We start from the raw sequence: 27,100 nt of genomic DNA on the forward strand, positions 1-27,100 counted from the left end.
TCCTTCACATTTTCATAGGGCTGGGACTGGGATGAGTCAAGCAAGGCACCTAAGGCACAAAATTTAAGAGGGAACTCACCCTCAAGCTTGTGCAAGCACCTCAGCTTAGTTCTGGCCCTGCATTTCCATATACATTTTAGAAGAAGGCCTGCTAGGATTTTAATATCATTTTTATTGAATCTAGAGATAATCTGAGGTAGAATTGAGAGCTTCACAATATTGAGTCTTCTGATCCATGAACAAGGCATATCTTTCCATTTATGTATATCCTCCTTAATTATTTTCAGCAGTGTTCTGGAGTGTTAAATGAATAGGTCTTGTTAAGTTCATCCCTACATTTCTAATATTTTTGATACAATGGTAGATAGTGCTGCTTTTTCTTTCTTTCTTTTTTTTTTTGTTCACTGGGGGAAATTTATTTATTTTTAACATTTATTATTTTTTTATTATTATGTTAATCACCATACATTACATCATTAGTTTTTGATGTAGTGTTCCATGATTCATTGTTTACGTATAACACCCAGTGCTCCATGCAGAACGTGCCCTCTTTAATACCCATCACCAGGCTAACCCATCCCCCCACCCCCTCCCCTCTGGAACCCTAAGTTTGTTTCTCAGAGTCCATAGTCTCTCATGGTTCGTCTCCCCCTCTGATTCCCCCCCTTCATTCTTCCCTTCCTGCTATCTTCTTTTTTTTTTTTTTTTTTTAACATATAATGTATTCTTTGTTTCAGAGGTACAGGTCTGTAATTCAACAGTCTTTCACAATTCACAGTGCTCACCATAGCACACACCTTCCCCAATGTCTATCACCCAGCCACCCCATCCCTCCCACCCCCCAACACTTCAGCAACTCTCAGTTTGTTTCCTGAGATTAAGAATTCCTTGTATTAGTCAGGTCATATGATACATGTCTTTCTGTGATTGACCTATTTTGCTCAGCATAATACCCTCCAGTTCCATCCACGTCGTTGCAAATGGCAAGATCTCATTCCTTTTGATGGCTGCATAATATTCCATTGTATATGTATACCACATCTTCTTTATCCAATCTGTCAATGGATATCTTGGCTCTTTCCACAGTTTGGCTATTGTGGACATTGCCACTATAAACATCGGGGTGCACGTACCCCTTCGGATCCCTACATTTGTATCTTTGGGGTAAATACCCAGTAGTGCAATTGTTGGATCATATGGTAGTTCTATTTTCAACTTTTTGAGGAACCTGCATACTGTTTTCCAGAGTGGCTGCACCAGCTTGCATTCCCACCAACAGTGTAGGAGGGTTCCCCTTTCTCTGCATCCCCACCAACATCTGTCTTTTCCTGACTTGTAAATTTTAGCCATTCTGACTGGTGTGAGGTGGTATCTCATTGAGGTTTTGATTTGGATTTCCCTGATGCCAAGCGATGTTGAGCACTTTCCCATGTGTCTGTTGACCATTTGTATGTCTTCTTTGGAAAAATGTCTGTTCATGTCTTCTGCTCATTTCTTGATTGGATCATTTGTTCTTTGGGTGTTGAGTTTCAGAAGTTCTTTATAGATTTTGGATACTAGCCCTTTATCTGATATGTCGTTTGCAAATATCTTCTCCCATTCTGTCGGTTGTCTTTTGGTTTTGTTGACTGTTTCTTTTGCTGTGCAAAAACTTTTTATCTTGATGAAGTCCCAATAGTTCATTTTTGCCCTTGCTTCCTTTGCCTTTGGTGATGTTTCTAGGAAGAAGTTGCTGCAGCTGAGGTGGAAAAGGTTGCTGCCTGTGTTCTCCTTTAGGATTTTGATGGACTTCTGTCTCACGTTTAGGTCTTTCAACCATTTGGAGTCTATTTTTGTGTGTGGTGTAAGGAAATGGTCCAGTTTCATTCTTCTGCATGTGGCCGTCCAATTTTCCCAACACCATTTGTTGAAGAGACTGTCTTTTTTCCATTGGACATTCTTTCCTGCTTTGTCAAAGATGAGTTGACCATAGAGTTGAGGGTCCATTTCTGGGCTCTCTATTCTGTTCCATTGATCTATGTGTCTGTTTTTGTGCCAGTACCATACTGTCTTGATGATGACAGCTTTGTAATAGAGCTGGAAGTCCGGAATTGTGATGCCGCCAGCTTTGCTTTTCTTTTTCAACATTCCTCTGGCTATTCGGGGTCTTTTCTGGTTTCATACAAATTTTAGGATTGTTTGTTCCATTTCTTTGAAAAAAGTGGTTGGTATTTTGATAGCGATTGCATTGACTGTGAAGATTGCTCTAGGTAGCATTGACATTGTCACAATATTTGTTCTTCCAATCCATGAGCATGGAATGTTTTTCCATTTCTTTGTGTCTTCCTCCATTTCTTTCATGAGTATTTTATAGTTTTCTGAGTACAGATCCTTTGCCTCTTTGGTTAGATTTATTCCTAGGTATCTTATGGTTTTGGGTGCAATAGTAAATGGGATTGACTCCTTAATTTCTCTTTCTTCTGTCTTGTTGGTGTATAGGAATGCCACTGATTTCTGTGCATTGATTGTATATCCTGCCACTTTACTGAATTCCTGTATGAGTTCTAGCAGTTTTGGGGTGGAGTCTTTTGGGTTTTCCACATAAAGTATCATATCATCTGCAAAGAGTGAGAGTTTGACTTCTTCTTTGCCAATTCAGATGCCTTTTATTTCTTTTTGTTCTCTGATTGTTGTGGCCAGGACTTCTAATACTATGTTGAATAGCAGTGGTGATAGTGGACATCCCTGCCGCGTTCCTGACCTTAGGGGAAAGCTCTCAGGTTTTCCCCATTGAGAATGATATTTGCTGTGGGTTTTTCATAGATGGCTTTTATGATATTGAGGCATGTACCCTCTATGCCTATACTCTGAAGAGTTTTCATCAAGAAAGGATGCTGTACTTTGTCAAATGCTTTTTCTGCATCTATTGAGAGGATCATATGGTTCTTGTTCTTTCTTTTATTAATGTATTGTATGACATTGATTGATTTGCAGATGTTGAACCAACCTCGCAGCCCAGGGATAAATCCCACTTGGTCGTGGTGAATAATCCTTTTAATGTACTGTTGGATCCTATTGGCTAGTATTTTGGTGAGAATTTTTGCATCCATGTTCATCAAGGATATTGGTCTGTAATTCTCCTTTTGATGGGGTCTTTGTCTGGTTTGGGGATCAAGGTAATGGTGGCCTCATAAAACGAGTTTGGAAGTTTTCCTTCCATTTCTATTTTTTGGAACAGTTTCAGAAGAATAGGTATAAATTCTTCTTTAAATGTTTGGTAGAATTCCCCTGGGAAGCCACCTGGCCCTGGGCTTTTGTTTGTTGGGAGATTTTTGATGACTGCTTCAATTTCCTTAGTGGTTATAGGTCTGTTCAGGTTTTCTGTTTCTTCCTGGTTCAGTTTTGGTAGTTGATACATCTCTAGGAATGCATCCATTTCTTCCAGATTGTCTAATTTGCTGGCATATAGTTGCTCATAATATGTTCTAGTTATTGGTATTTCTTTGGTGTTGGTTGTGATCTCTCCTCTTTCATTCATGATTTTATTTATTTAGGTCATTTCTCTTTTCTTTTTGATAAGTCTGGCCAGGGGTTTATCAATCTTATTAATTCTTTCAAAGAACCAGCTCCTAGTTTTGTTGATCTGTTCTACTGTTCTTTTGGTTTCTATTTCATTGATTTCTGCTCTGATCTTTATTATTTCTCTTCTCCTGCTGGGTTTAGGCTTTATTTGCTGTTCTTTCTCCAGCTCCTTTAGGTGTAGGGTTAGGTTGTATATTTGAGACTTTTCTTGTTTCTTGAGAAAGGCTTGTATTGCTATATACTTTCCTCTTAGGACTGCCTTTGCTATATCCCAAAGATTTTGAACAGTTGTGTTTTCATTTTCATTGGTTTCCATGAATTTTTTAAATTCTTTTTTAATTTCCTGGTTGACCCATTCATTCTTAAGTAGGATGCTCTTTAGCCTCCATGTACTTGAGTTCTTTCCAACTTTCCTCTTCTGATTGAGTTCTAGTTTCAAAGCATTGTGGTCTGAAAATATGCAGGGAATGATCCCAATCTTTTGGTACCAGTTGAGACCTGATTTGTGACCTAGGATGTGATCTATTCTGGAGAATGTTCCATGGGCACTAGAGAAGAATGTGTATTCTGTTGTTTTGGGATGGAATGTTCTGAATAGATCTGTGAAGTCCATTTGGTCCAGTGTGTCATTTAAAGTCTTTATTTCCTTGTTGATCTTTTGCTTAGATGATCTGTCCATTTCAGTGAGGGGGCTGTTAAAGTCTCCCACTATTATTGTATTGTCAATGTGTTTCTTTGCTTTTGTTATTAATTGGCTTATATAATTGGCTGCTCCTATATTAGAGGCATAGATATTTACAATTGTTAGATCCTCTTGTTGGATAGACCCTTTAAGTATCATATAGTGTCCTTCCTCATCTCTTATTACAGTCTTTGGTTTAAAATCTAATTTGTCTGATATAAGGATTGCCACCCCAGCTTTCTTTTGGTGTCCATTAGCATGGTAAATGGTTTTCCACCCCCTCACTTTCAATCTGGGGGTGTCTTGGGGCCTAAAATGAGTCTCTTGCAGATAGCATATTGATGGGTCTTGTTTTTTTATCCAGTCTGATGTGCTGTGTCTTTTGATTGGGGCATTTAGCCCATTTTTTTTTTTTTTTTTTAAATATTTTATTTATTTATTTGAGACAGAGAGAATGAGAGAGACAGAGCACATGAGAGGGGGGAGGGTCAGAGGGAGAAGCAGGCTCCCTGCCGAGCAGGGAGCCCGATGCGGGACTCGATCCAGGGACTCCAGGATCATGACCTGAGCCGAAGGCAGTCGCTTAACCAACTGAGCCACCCAGGCGCCCGACATTTAGCCCATTTACATTCAAGGTAACTATTGAAAGATATGAATTTAGTGCCATTGTATTACCTGTAAGGTGACTGTTACTGTATATTGTCTGTGTTCCTTTCTGGTCTATGTTACTTTTAGGCTCTCTCTTTGCTTAGAGGACCCCTTTCAATATTTCTTGTAGGGCTGGTTTCGTGTTTGCAAATGCCTTTAGTTTTTGTTTGTCTTGGAAGCTTTTTATCTCTCCTTCTATTTTCAGTGACAGCCTAGCAGGATATGGTATTCTTGGCTTCATATTTTTCTCGTTTAGTGCTCTGAATATATCATGCCAGTCCTTTCTGGCCTGCCAGGTCTCTGTGGATAGGTCTGTTGCCAATCTAATGTTTCTACCGTTGTAGGTTACAGATCTCTTCTCCTGAGCTGCTTTCAGGATTTTCTCTTTGTCTTTGAGACTCGTAAGTTTTACTATTAGATGTCGGGGTGTTGACTTATTTTTATTGATTTTGAGGGGTGTTCTCTGTGCCTCCTGGATTTTGATGCCTGTTTCCTTCCCCAAATTAGGGAAATTCTCTGCTATAATTTGCTCCAATATACCTTCTGCCCCTCTCTTTCTTCTTCTCGGATCCCAATAATTCTAATATTGTTTCGTCTTATGGTATCACTTACCTCTCAAATTCTGCCCTCGTGATCCAGTAATTGTTTATCTCTCTTTTTCTCAGCTTCTTTATTTTCCATCATTTGGTCTTCTATATCACTAATTCGCTCTTCTGCCTCATTTATCCTAGCAGTTAAGAGCCTCCATTTTTGTTTGCACCTCATTAATAGCCTTTTTGATTTTGACATGGTTATATTTTAGTTTTTATTTCTCCAGAAAGGGTTTCTCTAATATCTTCCATCCTTTTTTAAGCCCAGGTAGTATCTTTAAAATCATCATTCTGAACTCTAGGTCCGACATCTTATTAATGTCCATATTGATTAGGTCCCTGGCAGTCGGTACTGCCTCTTGTTCTTTTTTTTTTTTTGAGGTGATTTTTTCCATCTTGTCATTTTGTCCAGAGGAGAATAGATGAATGAGAGAACAAAATGCTAACAGGGTAACAATGTCCCCAGAAAATATACACTAAACAAATCAGAAGAGACCTGAAATCGGGAGAAAAGAAAGTGAAAGAAAGAAAAAAAAGAGAAAAAGAAAAAGATAAAAACACACAAACACAAATGAAACAAAACAAAACAGTAACAGAATATGATCAAATATGATCAGGCTGGTGCATAGATCAGTGCCACACACTAGATTTTGGGCGTATTTTGGTCTGTTAGAAGAAAGTGCCTCCCAAAATTTTAAAGAATGAAAAACTTATATATGTACAAAAATAAGGGTAAATACGATGAAGGGATGGAATATGACTGTAAAGATGAAAATTATAAAAGATTTTATAAAAGGAATTGATAAGATAAGAAGTTGGTTGAAAAAAGAAAGAAGAGGATTTAAAAAAAAAGGGAGAGAATGTGTTCAGGCACGAGACTAGAACAAAGCCATACACTAGGGATTTAGGGTATATTTTGGTCTGTTAGAAGAAACTGTATCCCAAAATTTTAAAGAGAGAACAACTTATATATATATATATATATATATATATATATACCAAAAATAAGGTTAACTACTATGAAGGGATAGAATATGACTCTAAAAATGAAAAATAAAAGAGATTTTTTAAAAAAGGGATTGATAAGATGTTGGTTGAAAAAAGGAAAACAAAAAATTAAAAAAAAAACAGTTAAAAAAAATTAACTTTGAAAGACTAAAGAATCATGGGAAAAAAGCCATGAATTCTATGTGCAGTATACCCCTAGCGCTGGAGTTCTGCTATTCTCATTGATCGGTAAACTTGGTGTTGGCTGGCTGTTCTTGCTGATCTTCTCGGGGAGGGGCCTGTTGCCGTGGTTCCCAAATATCTTTGCCGGAGACGGAATTGCCCCGCCCTTGGCAGGTCCGGGCTAAGTAATCTGCTCGGGTTTGCTCTCGGGAGCTTTTGTTCCCTGCAAACTTTCTGTACAGCTTTGGAGGGTGAGAGTGAAAATGGCAGCCTCCCAATCTCCACCCCGGAGGAGCCAGAACTCGGGGCCCCACTCCTCAGTGCGCCCCCATTGAAAAGCAGTCGCTCCCGTCTCCCCGGTCTCTGGCTGCACTCCGTGCTCACCCGGCCTGTGACCGAGTGTTTCTATCTCTGGCACCTGACCCCGTGTGGAGCCTCCAAACCCAGCAGATCCCTGCAGTGCGCTCCTGTGCCACTCCTCCCCGGGGGGAGGAAGGGGAGTCTCACCGGATCTGCTGCTTGTTGGGTTCCTGCTGGAAGAGCAGTGGCCCGACTTTGCCGCGGATCACAGTTTATGGCAACCCCGAGCTGAGAGCCCGCTCCTCAGCTCTGTCTCTGCAGCCGGCTTCCCTGCTCTGATACCTGGGAGCTCTGCCCCTCTCAGGCACCCCCGGTCTTTCTGTGACCCCAAGGGTCCTGATACCACACTGTCCCGCGAGGGTTCCAGCCCCCGCTTAGCCACTGGAGCGACGTCCCTCAGCGGAGCAGACTTCTAAAAGTTCTGATTTTGTGCTCCGCTGCTCTATCACTTGCTGGTAGCGGCTGATCGAGGCTCCCTCCCCCACTGTCTATCCACCCGAATATCGCCTCAGATTCACTTCTCCGCACGTCCTACCTTCCAGAAAGTGGTCGTTTTTCTGTTCAGCGAGTTGTTGCTATTCTTTTCTTCAATCTCCTGTTGAGTTCATAGGTGTTCAGAATGGTTTTATCCCCATCTAGCTGAATTCCTGGGACCAGACGAAATTTAGGTCTCCTACTCCTCTGCCATCTTGCTCCTCCCCCCGTGCTGCTTTTTCAATTTAAGTTTACAGTTGTTTGTTGCCAATGTGTAGAAAATACAAATGATTTTTGAATATTGATCTTGTATCTCACAACCTTGCTAAACTTACATATTAGTTCTAGTGGCTTTATTTGTATATTTACTGAGATTTGCTCTACAGACAATATTATGTTATATGTGAATAAAGACAGTTGTACTCCCTTTCTAATCCAGATCTCTTTGATTTCTTTTTCTTGCCCTATTGCAATGGCTAGAACCTCCAGTGCAGTGTTGAGTAGAAGTAATAAGAGTGTACATCTTTGCTTTTTTCTTGATTTTAGGGGGATCCATTCAGCTTCCTACCATTATTTATGATGTTACATATAGGTTGTTCATTGATACTCTTAGTCACGTGGAGGAAGTTTTCTTTTATTCTTGGCTACTAAGGGTTTTTAATACAATTAGAAATTGGATTTTGTCAAATTTTTTTATGTATGTATTGGTATATTCACATAGTTTTTCTTTTTTGTATTCTGTTGATATGGAGTACTAAATTCATTCATTTTCAAGTGTGAAACCAACCTTACAGTCCTGAGATGAATCCCACTTGATCATGATGTTGCTGGGTTTTGTTTTGTTTTGTTTTGAGTTGTTGAATTTACACTTAGCTAAAGTATTAGCTAAGATATTTTAAGGAAGTTTTGTATCTATGTTCATGAGGGATGTTAGTTTGTAGTTTTCTTATCTTGTAAACCCTTTGTCTGGTTTTGTTATCAGGTTAGTACTGACCTCCTGGAATTAGAATGTGTTTCTTTCTCTTCAGTTTTCTGAAAGAATTTGTGTAGAATTGATATATCTTCCTTAAACATATGTGAAGATATCTGGCCCTGGAAGTTTCCTTACCTACCCACCCATCTCCACGATGGGAAGAATTTTAACAACAAATCCAGCTTCTTTAGTAGAAATAAGGATATTTAGCTTATCTCCCCCCACCCCCAAGGGAAGTTTGATAGTTTGCATCTTTCAAGGAAGTTGTCCATTACGTCTAAGTTTCTTATGGTTCTGATATGCTTCTGATAAATTCTCCACCTTTTGTTTTTCATTCCTTAGAGATGTCATTTTACTGACTTATGATTCACCTTGTTCCTGATGGGAGATCAGCTGTCATTCTTATCTTTAGTTTTCTCTGCACATTGGATCTTTTTCCTCTGATTGCTTTTACAATTTTTCTTTTTCTCTCTGATTGTGTGCTTGGGTGTGGATGCCATCAAATTTAGAAATTGTTTGACCATTATTTCTTCCAATATTTTTTCTGTCCTTCTTTCATGGACTTAAATGACATGTATATTAGGTTGCTTGAAATTGTTCCCCTGCTCACTAATACTCTGTTGATTTTTCCCAATCTTTTTTTTCCCCTTTGTGATTCATTTTGGGACTTTTTGTTTTGATACTTTCAGGTTCATTTATTTTTCTTCTAATCTGCTGTTGATTTCATCTAGAGTAATTTTCATCACAGACATTGCATATTTTATTTGTAGAGATTCAGATTGTGTCTTTTATTTTTCTCCCTATCATGTACGTACTTTCCTCTATGTTCTTGAACATATGGTGTGTGTTTATACTATTTATAATATCTGTTTTAATGTCCTGTTCTACTAATTCTGTAGCTGTATTATTTCTGGGTCTGTTTCCATTGATTGATTTTTCTTCACATTATAGATAGCATTTTCCTGTTTCTTTGCATGCCTGGTAATTTTAGATTAGATGCCAGACATTGTGAATTTTACATGGCTGGGTGCTTGATTCTTTTCTTCCTTTAAATACTTCCTCCCTCTGTTCCTCCCCCCTTGGACAGAGTTAAGTTATTTTGGAACATTTTGATTTTTTGAGACTTGCTCAGAAGCTTTGTTAGGTCAAAAACAGTTTTAGTCTCTTGCTAATTTGACCCATTATTAAGGGTTGGTAAACCTGATCCTTCCAGGTGGTCCTTTCCTTAGACTCAGGTAGTTACTTCACTCACATGTACTAATCAATAGTCAGCTAAAGACTCAATGGGAACATTCAGTAGATTTCTGGAGGGCATTTTTTTGTGTAGCTCTCTCTTCTCTGGAATTCTGCCTTATGAATTGCAATTGTGTTGGCCTCCTCAAAACCCAAACTCTCTTCAATTCATGGAGGTCATTAGGCTCTGCCTACATTTCCCCTCCCTCTGCTGCAACCTGGTAAGTCTCTGTTAGCATTAAGTTCACGCTCCACTTCATTTGTTTCTTTTCTCTTGGGTATCACTTTTCAGCTTTGCCTGTTGTCTAATACCTGAAAACTGTCCTTTCCTATGTCTTGTTTTTTATTTAAGGTGAATAGTTATTTCAGTCCTTTTGAGTCCATCATGGTCAGAATTTATACAGTTAATTACCATGCTCTATATCTCCTACTCTTCTGAATTTATAGTCTCAGATCTTTACACTTGAGTCTACACAATTGGATCCAGTTCAAATGTAAGGGCTTTGATATGGTAAACATGGGGCTATGAACTTCAGAGCCATCCACTTCAGGCTCTGGGTCATGCAATTTTATTTTCATATCCTATTTGGAAATTTTTAAAATAATATTTCAGGATTTTAAATTATAATGCAATTAAAAATTATAATTTTCTGCCAGTTCCCTGGGGATTAAAAAACCATGAAGTGTTAATGTGAAACATGAGGTCTCATTTTGCTAGTGGTAGGGGTATTTGTGCACAAATAAAAGCAGATTTAAATATTCTCCTGAGACAAACAAATAGGTATTGCAAACAAAATAATTAAAGCGGTTTATAGCAAGCAAGCAAATGAGTGTTGTGAAGGATCAGCTGCTATTATATTTATTTTTCCATTTGAATATCTGCCTGGGAGTAAGCTGCAAATTGAAGCCCTGATCAGCTTTTAAAAATTTAACAGAATGAAGAGCACTGGCTTTATGTTATAGAATTACTTAGGTCAGAGTTTCAAATACTAAAATTTTTTTTTAAAACTTTTTTTTTTTTTAAGACTTTATTTATTTATTTGACACAGAGAGAGCACAAGTAGGCAGAGTGGCAGGCAGAGGGAGAGGGAGAAGCAGGCTCTCCACTGAGCAGGGAGCCCAATGTGGGGCTCAATCCCAGGACCCTGGGATCATGACCTGAGCCGAAGGCAGATGCTTAACTGGCTGAACCACCCAGGCACCCATCAAATACTAAAATTTTTGAGGTTCACCTTTTTTTGGGTGTGGAATTCTGAAGAACTTCTCCCCTTTGCTCCCTTTTTCTCTTCCTCCCTCTCTCCTTTCTTCTCTCTTTTCCTTTTCACTTCTTCCTCCTTCTCTTCCCTTCTTTCTTCATAAGTATTTAGCAGGACTGGTGTTCAATATTAGAAAGATGAGAGAACATGAGAGATACACACCTTGCCCTCAAGGAGCTAGTTCTGGTTCCAAGCCCAGTGTAGACGGAGCAATGGATTAGCATTTGCAATTTCCTTCTGGTTGTGCAGGGAACACAGAATTCACAGTGCCCCTAGATCTGAATCAGGATTGTGGATATACAATCAAGGGCTAGAGAATCCTTAGAGATTTTGGATCTGAGTAAATGGAGTTACCTTATTCAGCTCTTGAGACCCCTTTTCCAGTTGAATTCTGTAGTGTTCTACTGGGGCCATAAGGTTGCCTGAAGGGCCACTTTTCTGACTATGACTGTAGAGTCTTGTTACCTGGACAGATCTTACTCAGACTCTGCCCTGAGTTGTTGAATTGTGTAGGCACTACACTACTGTCCTTCCCTCCAAATGGCAGAGAAAGCTATGTTTAGCTTGTCCCTACAGTTATTTGTGCTTTTAATACTCGGGTCCAGACCTGCAGAAGAATACATTTCGGCTCCAACTTAGAGCATGTTTCAGGTATATCACATCTGAAGAAGGGAGGGTCAGGTTAGCAATCACTGAACCACTTCTGGGAATTGCTTTGACCTACCTTAGATGTTCAGAGCCCTTGGAATTAAGGGAAACTACCTGAGCAGAGGGGAGTGACATGGGGTTGTGGGAATTCGGAACTTGCAAACTTGCTGGGAGCAGGAAGGCCGAAGAAGATGGGAGTAGGGAAAAGAGGGAGGGAGGAAGAGTGAGATCCAAGAGAGGGAGCGGAAATGGGAAAGGAGAATGTGAAAGTAAGAGACAAGAAAGAAAGGAGAGGAGAGAAGGGGTGTGTAAATCTCACAGACAGCCCACTCCAGCCCAGCCGTCATCCATAAATAACTCACAGCCAGAGGAGCTTTACCGACTGTCTCCCGTAAATGCTGGGGACATGTGTGTGTCCCCTGGCTCATTGGAGGACAGATGTCCACCTTGTGCTCATGGTCAAATATAATAGAATAAAATGTGATGAAATAAAAACTCAATTAAATGAAATAGAATAAAAGAGCCATTAAAAATGCAAAACCCCAGGGGACTTTTTTGGGCTTTGTGGGCGAGATAGCAGACTCTCCTGTAAGGCGACAGGCCTGGGGAGGGTTTCCCAGAACTGCACAGGGAGCCTGAGGGGACATCTGTTTCACCTTATGGTCATCGCCAGGTGCGGGTCTTTAGGAAACAGGGCCAGCTGCTCACTGCTAGCTGGTCTGACTGGGCCACTTAGGGGAAGGGGCTGTGATGGAGGAGGTGGGATGTGGGGACAGCTCTGCCACCTGTACCCTGGGCAGCCCTGGGTAAAAAGGGCAGCAGAATGCTCGCTTTACCGTCAGCAGAACCCATTTGTGTCACTTACAAAAATAAAGGAAGCCAAACAAATTCTCAATTAATGGGCCATTTTATTTAATGATAGGCTGGTTGAGTCCTGGTTTGATGTCTTGGCAGGGAGTCAAGTGAACCATGGGGTCTCTTGGAGACGAGGACCAGGAAAGAGCTACATGCAGATTGAGATGGTCTGCTGTGAGCTCCTGTAGGGATGTGCATGAGCCATGGGGTGGAAAAGGGCCGAAAGAGGGCTGCTCTGGCTTGCCCTGAGGCCAGGCTGTGGCCCATGTTTTGCTGGATCTCAAAGGATGTATGAAGAGCTTTAGCTTCTGAGTTAGAAGGATAAGGAATGTTCACTGCAAGGCTCCATACTAGACATGTTGAATCCCATTGCGTTAAAGTCACTGAATTCAGTCAAACCCCTGGGAAGTACTGTTACCCAATTACAGATGACAGAGGAATTAAGTGCCTTGTCCAAGTTATGCAGCCAGGAAGAGGAGAAACCAGGACTGGAACCCAAACCCATTGGATTCCAGAGCCTACGCTCTCTTCACTTCACTGCATAATATCCTAGACCAGTGCTTCTTAAATTTGAGCATGCCTAACGGTCAAAATGCAGATTCTGATTAGATAGGTCCAGGGTAAAGCCCGAGATTCTGCATTTTTTTTAAAGATTTTATTTATTTATTTGAGAGAGAGAATGCGAGAGAGAGAGAGAGAGAGCACATGAGAGGGGGGAGGGTCAGAGGGAGAAGCAGACTCCCTGCTGAGCAGGGAGCCTGATGTGGTACTTGATCCCAGGACTCCAGGATCATGACCTGAGCCGAAGGCAGTCGCTTAACCAACTGAGCCACCCAGGCGCCCAGAGATTCTGCATTTTTTTTTAACAAACTCAGAGATGATGCTGATGCTGTTGGCCCATGGACCACACTGGGGAGGAAGGGCATCCTCTATGGCAATTTTCTACATCCCGTGTAAAACAGGGAGACTCATGCATACCCCATGAGGTTTTAGGGGATGATGAATGAGACAGGGTGTCTCTGGTCAAAACCACCACTCAGAAAGTGCTTTCCTGCCACCTTTTCTGTCCTGGAGATGTAACCAGCACCAAGTTTTGGCAGCTTCCTCCCACCCTCTCTTCCTCACCAGGATGTCCTGGTCTCTGTGGAGCCTTAGCTTGCCTTGTCTTAAGTGCCCCGTAGGGATCTGAATGCAGCAGATATTCTAGAAAGCCTGTTGACTTTGTTGGGAGGAAATCTTCCATCACGACTCTATTGAATCCTCCTTTTTTCTCTCTCAAGCCAGCTTTGTCTGTGAAGTTTCCTTACTATCATCAACTTTAGATTACTGGCACCATGGTTGTTAGGAGGGAAATAAACTTTATTATTTCTCCAGAGATGGAATAATGCTGGTATCACAGATGTTTGATAGATCTAGGCCCTTCTAAAGAATAAAAGGAAATGACTAATAATGTGATTACACAGCCCTATATAAGTTTAGAGCTCTATATAAATGTTTAATAATATTTCCCCTGATATCATAAGGTTCCAAAAGTTTACTGAAGTCTTAAAGATCAGACAGAAACTTATTTGTGCATGAGTTTTGCATCGGATTTGCCAAAGTGTATATTTAGAAAAAGGAGATCCTTACCATTTTAATTGCTGTTTTGAAGAATTCTCCTCATTATGAAAATTTAACTTCTTTGTGCTTAAACAGACATGGAGTCAGACTTCTGCAGTGATTCTCTCTGTTTCAAACAAAAATTTCCAAGGGGCATAAAAGATATAGGGCATGACATTACAAATACCTACATGTTCACCATTGAAATTTTGCCGTATTTGACATCTCAATTTTGAAGAAGCTGACCATTTCAGATATAATTGAAGTCTGTTCTGGACCTGCTTACATTAAATCCCATTAAATTCTGGGTCAGTCAGATTGTTTTTTACTACAAGTAACAGAAAAATATGAATCCAGTTTCCTTCAGTGATCTGAGGCTTTATCATCTCACCTTAGAGAAGGCTCATAGGTAGGTCATGAGGGCAGGATGATTTAGCTGTTAACTAGTTTCCTCCGGGATCCTTGGTCTGTCTGGTTGTGTTCAGTGTGTTCAGCCTGCCATTAAGTGGAATTTCCCCATGACTCAAACCTTCAGAGGTAGAAAGGTGCTGTGTTTTCTTGGTGGTCATCTTAAGATTGAGCAAACCTTCTCAGAATCCCTCAAGGAGAACCCCTTCATATCTCAACAAACAGAAATAGAGTCATGAACCTTCTCCCCAAACTGCCTAGAGTAGTAGGAACACCCAGGTTGGCTTAGACCAAGCAGGATGCACATGTGGTTCTGGGTACAGGGATTGATCACCTCCCACCACCTCAAATCCCAAGGTGGAAGGAAGGGCACCTGTTCACACACGGTTATTCCAGCATAGAAGAGGAGGGGTAAGACTGTCAGGTAGACAGCAAATCTGTTTGCTAGCCCCCTCTATTTCCACAGTGGCAACCACTCTCCTGAAGCTGGTGTATGTCCTCCACATCTCTTTTTACTGCTGCACGTATCTTAACTATAAATGTCCTGTATTCGAGGTATCATTCTGTAACTTGCTCTTCCTTTTCTTCCTTTCTTGTCTGTTTTCCTTACCTCTAGTATCTACATGGTGCAGGTAATAATGTAGTACTGTAAGTGTATCCAGTGATTTTCATAGCTGCATAGTAGTTCCTCATATAAATCCCATTGCTTCTGGTTGTACTTTTGTTGTCATTGTTATTACCTCAGAGGTCTGAATGGAAATGAGGAAGAAGCAGCTGAGTGGGACAGACACGAAAACTCTTGTGTCTCCCAATTATCCTGTTGATGGTGTCCTCATTGTTTTCATTCTTCTCACGGTTAGCGACAAGCAGAACAATTACTAGCTTCAGTATTGGTTGTTTGTCAGCTTTTTGGGATCAAAGCCTTCTTTGAAAATCGAATACAGCCATGGGCTTTCTCCACAGGAAAATGCACACATATACTTAACATTTTTTGGAATGGCGAGCCCCCTGGAAGCCAGCTAGAGACCCTAGCTGAAGACACACGTTGCTTCTGAATGGAGGCAATCAGGTCTTATTCTGTTCCTTATTGTGCTCGCTAAGAAGGACAGTTTGGCTTTCATCTAGTGGATTAAGTAACACCTGAGAGGATGTCAGGATTGGCTTTTCTTTAGAATTTGTCTGACTTTTCTTTAACTTAGCTCTTTGTACATGGAGATTTGTAGAGGTTTCCTGATAATTTATCTGACTCAAAATGAAGATGGTCTAAGTTTCAGTGTGCATGTTCAGTACAAAATTAGATGGAGTGAGTATTTTTATTATTCGGTCTCCCATTTTATTGCTTTCATAGAAATCTTCCTTTAAGTATGCTACAAGGCATAAGAGTCTCCCGCCACCCTCCATTCCCTGTCCCAATGCCTAGAAGAGTGGATGTTCCCCGGGAATTCTATCCCTGTTTTCTTCTCTACTTGTTTTAGTTGTTACAATAGTTTTGTTATCAAACTACAAGTATTTCTTACATTGAGAAAGGATTCAGTGGTACTTTGCCATCACTCTGTTCCAATCTCATCAGTCAACATGTGCTCTAGGTTCTGCATTTCAGCTCTATCTAAAGATGATCTGTTTGCAACAACCCCAGTCCAAGACGCCATCATCTTTCACAGAGATGATCTTTTGAGTGAGCAGTATTGATGAGAGAGGATTTATGGGGGGAAGCTATTAGATTGTAGGAGGGCAAGGTAACAGAATATTTCGGGGGGATATTTCTGGAGTAACAGACAAAATAATTTGGAAACTGTAGAATATTTACCTTTTTGGACATACAACTGGGAGATAATTGAAGAATACAATTGGGATTTGACCAAATGGAGATTTGTACAAAAATTGTACATACTTCTCTTTGGCCCCTCAGAAATAGCCCTCCTTCTAATATTAATGACAATGAACTTAGGGAAAGACAGTCAAATGAAGCAAATAGAAATTGTAGCATGATAACTGAGGTTTAGTTAGTCACACAGCCAAAACATATGAGGAGTTTGGGAGGTAGGTGTGTGTCCCAGGAAAAGAGTGGGGTCATATGCTAAAGAAAGAAAATTCTAAATAAAAGGATTAGTAGTATGTCTTTCTGGAAGAATAATTAGCCTGAATGATACTCCCAAATGGAAAAGAACTAGAAAGGCTGGGTATAATATACTCTAAAAATATTTTTAAATGGATCACTTAGCAGTCAAAAGTAATGTCCACAGAGGCCAGATATAAAGTGAAAATTGAAACTTTGGGAAATACATGAGCTTCCAATTTAGGTTTTGCCTTGAATCTATTGGCCAAACTGTGGAAACCTTGAGCTTTTATTCTTCTATGTGGGGCATAGAACTCATGAGACCAATGTAAGAACCAATCAGATGTGAGGCTTAATGAGAGATTTTGTCATAAAGCTAGAAACTTAGATTCTCATTATAAAGGTTAACTAGAAATGAACTCACTGTGCAGAAGGGAAGAGGAAGAAAAATGTTCTCTCTTGATCTTGGAGTTGCGTGGAGGGGGTAAATTTTCTCAAGAATGGATGAGCCCCATGCAGGTTTATGACCCAAGTCATACCACCTGTGGTGCCTAACGAAGCTCAGAGGAAAGTTTAATATTAGCTTCAGGGGTTATAGATTGGTAATGCTCCTAAGTAGGTTGTAGAAGTGAGCACAAATATTCCCTGAAGGAATACAAATTTGAGTCAGACTTCAAGGGATTCATAAGGAAGTTCTGAGGGAAATAAGATGACGCACAAGAAAGGGAAAGAAAGAAAGAAAGAAAGAGGGAAAGAGGGATGGAAGGAGGAAGGAAAGAAGGAAACAAACTGCCATGAATGAGAGCCAGGGTGGGGGGAGGACAGTTTAATCAGACCTGAAGTGAACTGTAGATATTAGAATTATCTGACATAGACTATTAAATAAGTATGCTTAAATATGTTAAAAAAATTAAAGAGATGCTGGAAAATATAAGCAAGGAATAAAAGCCGTCTAAAAATGAAGTTTTTAAAGTTTTCTAAAAAAGTTTTTCTAAAAGTTTTCTAAAAAAAATTTTTAAAACAGCTTCAGGCAATTAAAAACCTGATCATTGAAGTTAAAAAATAGGATAAGGATAAAGGATGAGTTAACTATCAAAGTAGACACATATAGAGAGAGAATTGGTGAACTAGAAAATGTGAAGAGATTATTTAGAAGGCAGCCCAGAGATACAAAGAGATGGAAAATATGAAAGCGAGATGAAGGCACATGGAAGAGAGAATGATAATACTGGATTTCTAGAAGGAAATAGGAGATGATGGGGAAGAAATAATATGAAAGGATAGTATGGTCTAGAATTCTCTGAAATTATTGAAAGAAACCAAACCCCAGATCTAGAAAACCTAAGGATAAAAATTAAAAAAAAAATCCATACCTAGAGATCTCATTTAGCATGATACTGTAGAACACCAAAGACAAAGAAACATCTAGAGAGCATCCAGGGAGCAAACACAGGTCTTCTTCAAAGGAATGGCAGTTAAACAGATTCCTAATATCTGAAGTTAGTGGGCTGAATAATGGCACCCAAGGATATCCAGGGCCTAATCCCTGGAAACCGTGTTACCTTATATGGCAGAAGAGATTTTTTTTTTTTTTTTTAAAGATTTTATTTATTTTTATTTGAGAGAGAGAGAATGAGAGAGAGTGAGTACATGAGAGGGGGGAGGGTCAGAGGGAGAAGCAGACTCCCTGCCGAGCAGGGAGCCCGATGCGGGACTCGATCCAGGGACTCCAGGATCATGACCTGAGCCGAAGGCAGTCGCTTAACCAACTGAGCCACCCAGGCGCCCTATGGCAGAAGAGATTTTGCAGAAGTGATTAAGTTAATGATCTTGAGGTGGGGAGATTATCTTGGGTTACGTGGGTGGGCCCTAAATGCAATTTCAAGTGTCCTTATAAAAGGATGCAAGGGGAGATTTAAGAGAAGAGAAGGCAATATGGCTATAGAGGAAGAGATTAGAGTGATGTGACTATAATCCAAGATGTACCGGCAGCCACCAGAAGCTTCGAGAGGCAAGGAACAGTCTCCCTTAGAGCCTCTGGAAGGAATGCATCCCTGCCAACATCTGATTCTAGCCTAGTGAGACTGACTCTGGACTTCTGGCCTTCAGAACTGTGACAGAATGCAGTGCTGTCATTCTGTGCCACTAGATTTGTGATAATTTGTTATTGCAGCCGGAGGAAACTGACATAGTGGACAAAATGGAAGCCAGAAGACAGTGTCCTAGAAAATTTCGTGTACTAAGAGAAACTAGTCATCAACTTAGACTTTTATCTTTCAAGAGTAAGATTTAAAAAAGACGTTTTCCAGCACACAAAAACTAAGTGTATCACTCACAAAATGACATTAAAGGAAATTCTAAATGATGTACCTTAGGAGTACATATGTACAGTTTGAGTTCAGAAAAGAATGCCTGACAAATACATTGATAAATATTGGTTAAATGGAAAGATATTAACTCTATAAAGTAACAGGAATTCTATGTCATAAGAAGGCCTAAAAAAATAGAATTAAAATACTGGATATTATTATCACATTAGTTGGGATGATGGTAATTGGAAATAAATGTTGGAGAAGAGAGTAGGAATACTGATTAACTTCATGCTTTGTTTAGTATGCATTTTAAAATATCTGAGATAACCAAGAAAAGAATAATGTAGAGAACATAACTTCCAGAAGAGGGTAAAATAATGAAAATAAGAAAAATCATTCCAAGGGGAAGTAAAAAAGAAGAAAAATAAAAAGGAAGATATGTAATAGAAACAATATGATAGAAATCAATGTAAATGTATGTAACCATAGTCCAATATAAGTAGTTTAAGATTTCTACTAAAAAGTCAAAGATGGATGTAAAAAACGTGTAGTATATTTTGCTTCTAATAGTCTCCAACTAAAGTGTGAGACAGAGAAAGATGGATGGCAAAGAGGCAGAAGAAGTTAGAGCAGGCAGCTAGTAACCAAAATAAAACTGGTGTCACTGTATTAATATTAGACACGATACAGTAGGAGGCAAGATGAATTACTAGAAATAAAGAGGATATCTAAATAATGGTAAAAGATTCAATTCAGCAAGGAGTTATAGTCTTCCACATGTGCATAACTAATAAAACACTGAAAATATGTTTTTTTGAACTTTTGAAAATATAGCCTGAATTCAGACAGAAATAGACTAATTCCTAATCTAATGGACCTAAAAGCAGGCCACTGAAACCTACAACAACGGGACGGTTAATGCACACGAAACATTCACGCAAATTGACCACATGATAAGCCACAAAGCAAAACTCAATACATTTTAAAGGATTACCTTTATACAATCCATGTTCTCAGGTCACAGTACATTAAAGTTAGAAATCAATAGGAAGATACTAAGAATATCCTCATGTTAGGAAATTTTTGAAAAATCCGTACTAAATTACTTATGGGTGAAATATAAATCAAAATGGGATTTTAAAAAGGCTGCTACAATTTATATGTATAACTTGTGGGACACAGCTAAAGCAATGTTTGGGTGTAGATTTATTGTCTTTACTTTCTTAGAAAAGACAAAAGGTGTAAGATTCCACAGCTGAGCTTCATACCTAAAAAGTTGGAAAAATAGCTACCTAATAAATCCAAAGACAATAGAAAAATAATAAAGAGTAGAAATTAATGAAATAGAAAACCATAGAAACTCATAAGAGAGTATCAGTTACGCCAAAACTTACTTTTTGAAAAGGATTTAGGGGTACCTGGGTTGCTCAGTTGGTTGGGTGTCTGACTTTTGTTTTCGGCTTGGGTAGCGGTCTTGGGGTCATGGGATCAAGCCCTGTGTTGGGCTCCGCACTCTGTGCAGAGTCTGTTTAGGATTCTCTCTCTCACTCTCCTGCTGCTCACCCTCTCCCGCTCTCCTCTCCCTGTCTCTCTCTCAAATGAATCTTAAAAAAAAAAAATTTATAAAATAAATTTCTAGTATCAAAATAAGAGAAGGCACAAATAAATATTGTTAGCAGTGGATGAGAGCACGTAGCATTAGATGCATTAGAGAGAGTGAAGAAGCAGAGAGACATTGTGAACAACATAGGCAAATCAACTGGAAATTTTGGACAACACGGCTGTATTTTTAGAAGAAAAAATGACTTAGGGCAAAGAAAGAGAAACAAGCAAAATCCCTCCCTATATAAAAAAAGAAATTTAATCAGTAATAAAAATCTTCCTACAAAGAAAACACCAGGTTAGATGAGTGTATAGACCAGTTCTGCCCAACATTCTAGAAAGTGGAGAAGATATTTATGACATGTGACAAAGGATTATCTAGAATTTTTAAAAAAAAGGTCCCACAAATCGATATGCAAGAGACCCAACCCAGTGGAAACTGGACAAAAACACAAATGCAAGAAAGGAAACACAAATGATTCATAAATAAATATATAAAAGCTATTTAACCCTATTAAGAATTAGAGAAGTGGAATCAAAATCCAATGATATACCAATTCCTACTCACCAGGCTGACAAATATTAGGAAGTCCTACAATCATGTCAGGTGCAGGCAAGGGCGTAGGAGCTCTCTTTACCACACATGATCATAAATGGTTGCAATCACTTTGGAAATTTGGTATTCCTTCGTGAATTTGAACATACTCATATTCTCCTATTGAGGACTTCTAATTCTAGGTATATACCCTAGAGAAATTCTTACACAAGTGCACCAACACATATGCACAAGAAAAATGTGCACAGAAGCTTTGTAATAGCAAACAAAGATATTCCAATGGTAAGGAACACTAGGGTACATAAATGGTGGCATAGTCATACAGGGCAATAGGGTACAGTTGTGTAAATAAGTAAACTAAGCTGTACCCATCACCGTGGACAGATTACAAAATGTTAAATGTTCATGAGTATTGTAATTATCTGGAGAGCTCAAGGAGAACACAGAGGCTTTGCTTGTTGAAGTGGGACAGGGTTAGACCTCTCTGTATTTTATCGAGTTCCCAAGGTAATGCAGATACACAGCAAAGTTTGAGAATGACTATGTTAAAACGCAATTGCAGGGGGACATGCAGACAGTTTCACCTGCACAAAGCTCAATAAAATGTATAAGACAAAGTTATACATTATTTGGGCTACATACATAAGTCATAGCATGACAAAGTTAGCTGCTGGTGAGGAGGAAGGGGTAAGCATTTGGGGAGGAGGCATCCAACCAAGATGCAGCATATACTTTACTTCTTAGCTTGACAGAAGGCACACTGATCCTTTTATTATTCATACTTAATGTAATGTTTGTGCCTAAGATCAATTTCACAGTATAAACTTACAAAGTCATAAAGGTGAGATTTATTTCAAGCCTTTGTATCCCAGTTGGCATCTGGATATGACGCGTTATTGCTGCCGCTGCAGACTCACAAACTTGAGTGAGGGTAGTGCAGGTCACATGGTATATACACATTGTCTTTCTTCTGTTGCTCATCAGCAGCGCTATCTGGAAGGAATGGTCAACTGGGACAAAGGGAGTGTTTGTTCTCCAAGTGGGTTGTATATATTCGCTGCTTGGATTGCCCTCTGCATCCAGAGGAAGGCCCACACGTTGGATGTCTTCACATCGGTCCAGAGGCTGACCTGGTGGGAAGCCAGGAGGCAGCGGCTGATAGCAGCAAGCAGGGAGTGAGTGGATCCCTGTGGGTAGCCCTGTGATACTGAAGGGACCCAGGGGGACCAACAGCACAGCCCAGCAGGTCCTGGCACAGAGCTACTGTGGAACTGACTGATGATGCAGGGTTGGAATTTTCCGAGGGGAAAGACACATCCCTGGGAGAAGAGGTGACCCTTTTCATTGCCCCCAAGGGATCTGGGGGAATTGTTTCTGTGGATTCTTAGATTTGGATTGGAACTGTCTCTGTACTGGACGCTAAGGATGGGCCCAGAAGTGCAGGGTCAGGGAGGAGTGCACTGGGAGACGGTGTGTGTGCTTTGACCCAGAGTGATTGGATGAGAACTGGGCCATAGGAGACGGGGTCTACAGAGATCCTCACTAAGGCAGCTAATGGGTAGGGTTGAGCTGTGCCAAGTTCGCAAGGAGTTCTGGGCAGGCAGAATGGAGAAAGAACAGTATAGGGACCACAGCAGTGGGGGCAGGGGCAAAGCGCCCCCCCACACCCTGATTATGTTGTGGCTGCTCTTGGCTCACTTAGCCACTCACCCCAGGTTCTGCTGCAGGTTGCCGGGGAAGATGATGGCTGTGCTTTCCAGAAAGGTACTGTGCACCATGTAAGTCAGGCTCCCTACAGAGTTTCAGGGTCCTGCTCGGGATGCAGTAGGGAGTGCTCTGTGCCACTGACCAGCCAGGAAGCTGAGAATGCAGGAAAGGTTTAATAAAAGAGCTTTTACAGTGGCTCTGCCATTAAAGAGTAAGTGAGAAAAACAAAAGGTTTGTGACCTCCCCATTTCCTCTCCAAGGTGTGTGGGCTCTGATTAACCCTCTTGTGCATAATTCAAATTATGTTCTTCCTGACCTTATGGTTTTTCTGTTTTTCGAGATAAAAATAATTTCCTCCCCCAATTCTCCATATTCCTTGTCCAAGGAGAGCTAACTAGTCCATCCTTGCCCTTTCCCACAGTCCTATTTACTGTTAGATCAGAATGTGATTTCCCTCACCCCACTGTCCTATGCTCAGGGCAGGGCCTCTGTTAGCAGGGCAGCTAAGAGCAGAGCACAAACATCCTGCTCAGCTATGGTCTCTGCTTCTGCTGTGGTTCCTGAAGCCTAGTTCATTCTGGCCTCATTCACCTGGTAGCCCTGAGATGTGAACACTTTGCACTTTCCCCACCTCTGGTCTATTGATTCCAATCCAACAAGATCACCTTCCCTTAAACAGTCTTTTGTCTGAAATACAGTTAAGTGGTTCAACCCCAGATCCACTTTAATTTTTTTGAGATTACTGCAATTCCACATTCGTGGGAACTATCTAAAAGAATACAAGTCTTACTGTATCTAAAAGGATACTAGTCTTACTGTCTTCCTTTCTCCCAGATCCGCATATGGTTTCAACTGGCCAGTCTTGCTCACATCAGGTTCCTAAGACAGTTCCTGGAATAGATAGTTTAACAGTTCACCCTTCAACATGTTATGTTCTGGTTTAAGTGATTTCTAACCTTCTTACCTCCATTTATATCAATTCATCATCTCAAAGCTAGAATGTATCATCTGCAAAGAAGATTTAAGACCTATTTTAAGGCATAGTTATTCACAGTTAAAATCTTGACTTGCAACCAACCACCGATTTAGCCATGTTTGAGAGACAGTAAACAAGACAAGAACTTTTCTGAACTTGACTCCCCCTCCAATATCCTTGATTTATGTTAATTTGTATTTTTTGTCTTTCCTGTGTTGCTCCTAGCCTTGAAGCAGTTTTGTTACTTTCTTGTTGTCTCGTCTCCCCCTGGCAAGCCCACGGCGCCGGGGCTGCCTCTGACCACTTCTCTTTTCTGCAGGGGGAAGCCTGGAGTGGGGGCGGGTGGGGGCGGATTTCACCTGCCCTGCTGCCTCTGCTGGAAACCCTGTGCCACAGGATGTCCCCCGCTGCCAGCCTCCTTCTTCAGCAGCAGCACTGCCACCAACTCAGCTCTGCATTGCCCCTGCCCCACATAACACTTACGGGCACTTCGCCTAACAAGTTCATCCTTCAGGTTCAGCTTCAGTGCTGAACTTCAGCCTCGTCCTGGAAGGAGCCCCCTGTGGCCCGCTGCCTTTATTGTTTCTCTGCTCGCAAGTGCTCAGTGAAAATGGGATAACAATAGGATTTACCTCATGGAATTCCTGGAGTTGTGAGCACCAAACGAGATAATGTGTGTAGAGAGCTTAGCAGACGTCCACCATGGAAGCACAATGGGTTTCCCTGGCCCCTAGATTTCCTTATGGCAGCACTCAGCGTATTTCATGCTATGAAGACCTTGAGCTTTACTGGGTGGGGTTAGGCCATCTCCCCAGGGCTTAATACAGAACAAACCACACAGAAGATATTGGGTAGGTTTCTGTGCAATGAATGAGTGAATGAATGAGTGGATATATTTTCAAAATTTGCATATAGATCTTAAGGAAAAAAAAAGCAAATCTAATTATTAAAGAACTAAGGGAAACCTACTACATTTTTGTCAGAGAAAACCAGGTTTGTTTCTCTCAGGTAGATGACCGCCATTAGGAAATTTAGCTTTTACTTCCAGCTGATGCCTACCATGACATTTGACAGCCTGGGTTCCTCAGAGCTTGACCCCATGGAAACCAATGCATTGGTGGTTTGACTGCCAGATATCTTTTTCTGGCCTTCAGGAAAGCTGTTGAATAATCCTGTTTGCATTTTAGGGTTAGTGAGTATTATTTATAAATAACCAACTAATGAACTGCGTGACGTGGGCCCAATCCCTTGATCCCTTTGGCACCAGCTATTCGGGCTGTTGGCCATCAACACCTCCTGAGGGGTCTTTTGCAGACATAGTTCAGGAGTAAGCATGGGTCTGGTTTTCTTCCCAGGAAATCAGCGACCCGGAGATCCTGGATCTGGTGCACAGCGCCCTTGGCAGGATGACCGTGGTCCGGCAGATTTTCCCATCTGCAAAGGACAACCAGAAATGCATGAGGAACAACCACCGCATCTCCTCCCTGCTCTGTGACCCCCAGGAAGGCTACCTCCAGATGCTGCAGGTCAGTACTCCCCTCCTGAGCTCCCTCCAGAAGTGGGGGGGGGGTCTCACCCGTGCCCTTGGCCTGCTGCGGGCAATGGGCAAAGATATGCCTCAGCTTCAGCTGAGCACTGTGGCCCACCAACTTTAATTACTAGAACCCTGTCATTTGCTAAAATTGAAACCAGTCAACTGGTCAGTGCCTCTGAGCAGCACGAGCAGGCAGTTATGCCTGTTGTCAGCAGACAGGCCCTATTAGCTCGCTGGGGGCCTCTTGTATTTAAAAGTTACATGTTCAGGGACGAAAGAGATTACTGTCTCTTAGGCTTCTGTGCTGACCACTTTGTGGGTGATGGGTTCGCTTGGTGGGACTGGGGATGGGGAGTCATCATTTTGAATCTGCTTTTAGGGGTTTCCCTGTAGGAAGTCAGTAATACAGACATAGCTCTTGTGAAACAACTAGGGACTGTCCCAGCTCATGTGCTGAGTGCTAAGGTTTAGGTCAACCGGGACACTGCTGGAGAGCTGAACAGGGAGAGGCAAGAGGGTAGGACCGCTACGTGCCTAGCTATTGCATTCCTTCCAAGGCAACAGCTACAGTGTTTCTGGATAGTGCTTCTACCACACCTTGTGCCATATACGCAATCAGTGTTACCTTCTCTCGGGGCCGGGGAGTACGATGTGGAGTTGTGTACCAAGTGTGAGAGGTGGTTTTTTCTCTAAGTGTTTGGGAATAACAATGAAGCACAGTGGAGACTGTCCATTGGCAGCCCAGAATGCACTTCTCCATTAAGAATATTGTGCATGAGAAAACTTTCATATGGGGGCACCTGCATGGCTCAGGTGGTTAAGCATCCGACTCTTGGTTTCGGCTCAGGTCATGATCTCACGGTTGTGGGATCGAGCCCCATGTCAGGCTCTGTGCTCAGTGCAGAGTCTGCTTCAGATGGTGTCTTCGTCTCCCTCTCACTCATGCTCTCTCTCTCTCAAATAAATAAATAAAATCTTTAAGAAAACTTTCATTTGATGCTTGGTGGGTAACACATAACAGAAGGAAATTTCTCCCTATTGGGTTTGCGAAAATTGCCCAGAAATTTGTGCATGTGATATGCTTGCCATTCACTATTTGAAAATAATTACACCTTCTTTATCTAGCCAGGCATGAGGAGTAGAAATGAGGGTTCAGGACAGACATGCTGTATCTGCCACCTGAGTATCAGTTCCATCCCAGGACATTTTGGTATTACCTTATCAGGGGGTACACATTTTGGGGAGGGGGATTGTTAGAATCTCTGCAGTGGGCTGGGTACCTGTGTAATCTGCCAAACCATCATATCCATTCTGAAATCTTATATTTAGGGAGGGGGGAAGGAAACGTGCCGCAACAGATGGTAAATACTAGAAATATATTCTTGGTTGATGAGGAAACGTAGCAGACACAGATTTTAGCTGGAGTAATTCCCACTGCCCCCATATACACTGTCCCAGGGGGACACCACAATGTCTGAGGGCTTTCTAAGGTGGTGAAGGGTTGGCCAAGAGAGTGGACAAAGGCCCCTGCAGGGCCCATGGACTCGAGAGCCCTGGGCATATGGGCCAGGGGTGGAAGGTGCTTAATACGAGATTTTATATTTTTGGATGCTGCTGGCCTGCTCTGCCTTCCTCCTCTCTAGAGCTTAGAAGAAGAAGTCAGAAGCAAGTAAGTCCCCCTCTCCGGGCCTCTATTTACCACCCCCACTGTCTAGATGGATGGGAGTAGAGCAAGATGATGTTGCTCAAGCAGTGTGTGCCCAACCCCATATCCTCACCTGGGGCAGGAGGGTGAGGGCACCCTGTCACTCTCTGTGTGGCCAGACCCTGGGAGGGTCTTACTCCCAGGACGTCTCCTCAGGCTTTCTCTCCTTGAAGGTCTTCATTCTTCTCCAGCCTT

The 27,100-nt window shown here is 41.2% G+C and overlaps 1 protein-coding gene across 2 annotated transcripts in view; it reads left to right on the forward strand.

Annotated features, from left to right (window-relative positions):
* Positions 1-27,100, forward strand: part of GRID1 (glutamate ionotropic receptor delta type subunit 1) — a 702,575-nt gene that overhangs the window by 451,728 nt on the left and 223,747 nt on the right. For both annotated transcript variants that reach the window (XM_036079322.2, XM_078077489.1), the window contains exon 6: positions 25,022-25,192. In XM_036079322.2, the coding sequence (XP_035935215.1) occupies positions 25,022-25,192 (171 nt within the window). The remainder of the gene's footprint in view (positions 1-25,021; positions 25,193-27,100) is intronic.

Source organism: Halichoerus grypus, chromosome 7 (genome assembly GCF_964656455.1).
Source record: "Halichoerus grypus chromosome 7, mHalGry1.hap1.1, whole genome shotgun sequence".
NCBI lineage: Eukaryota > Metazoa > Chordata > Mammalia > Carnivora > Phocidae > Halichoerus > Halichoerus grypus.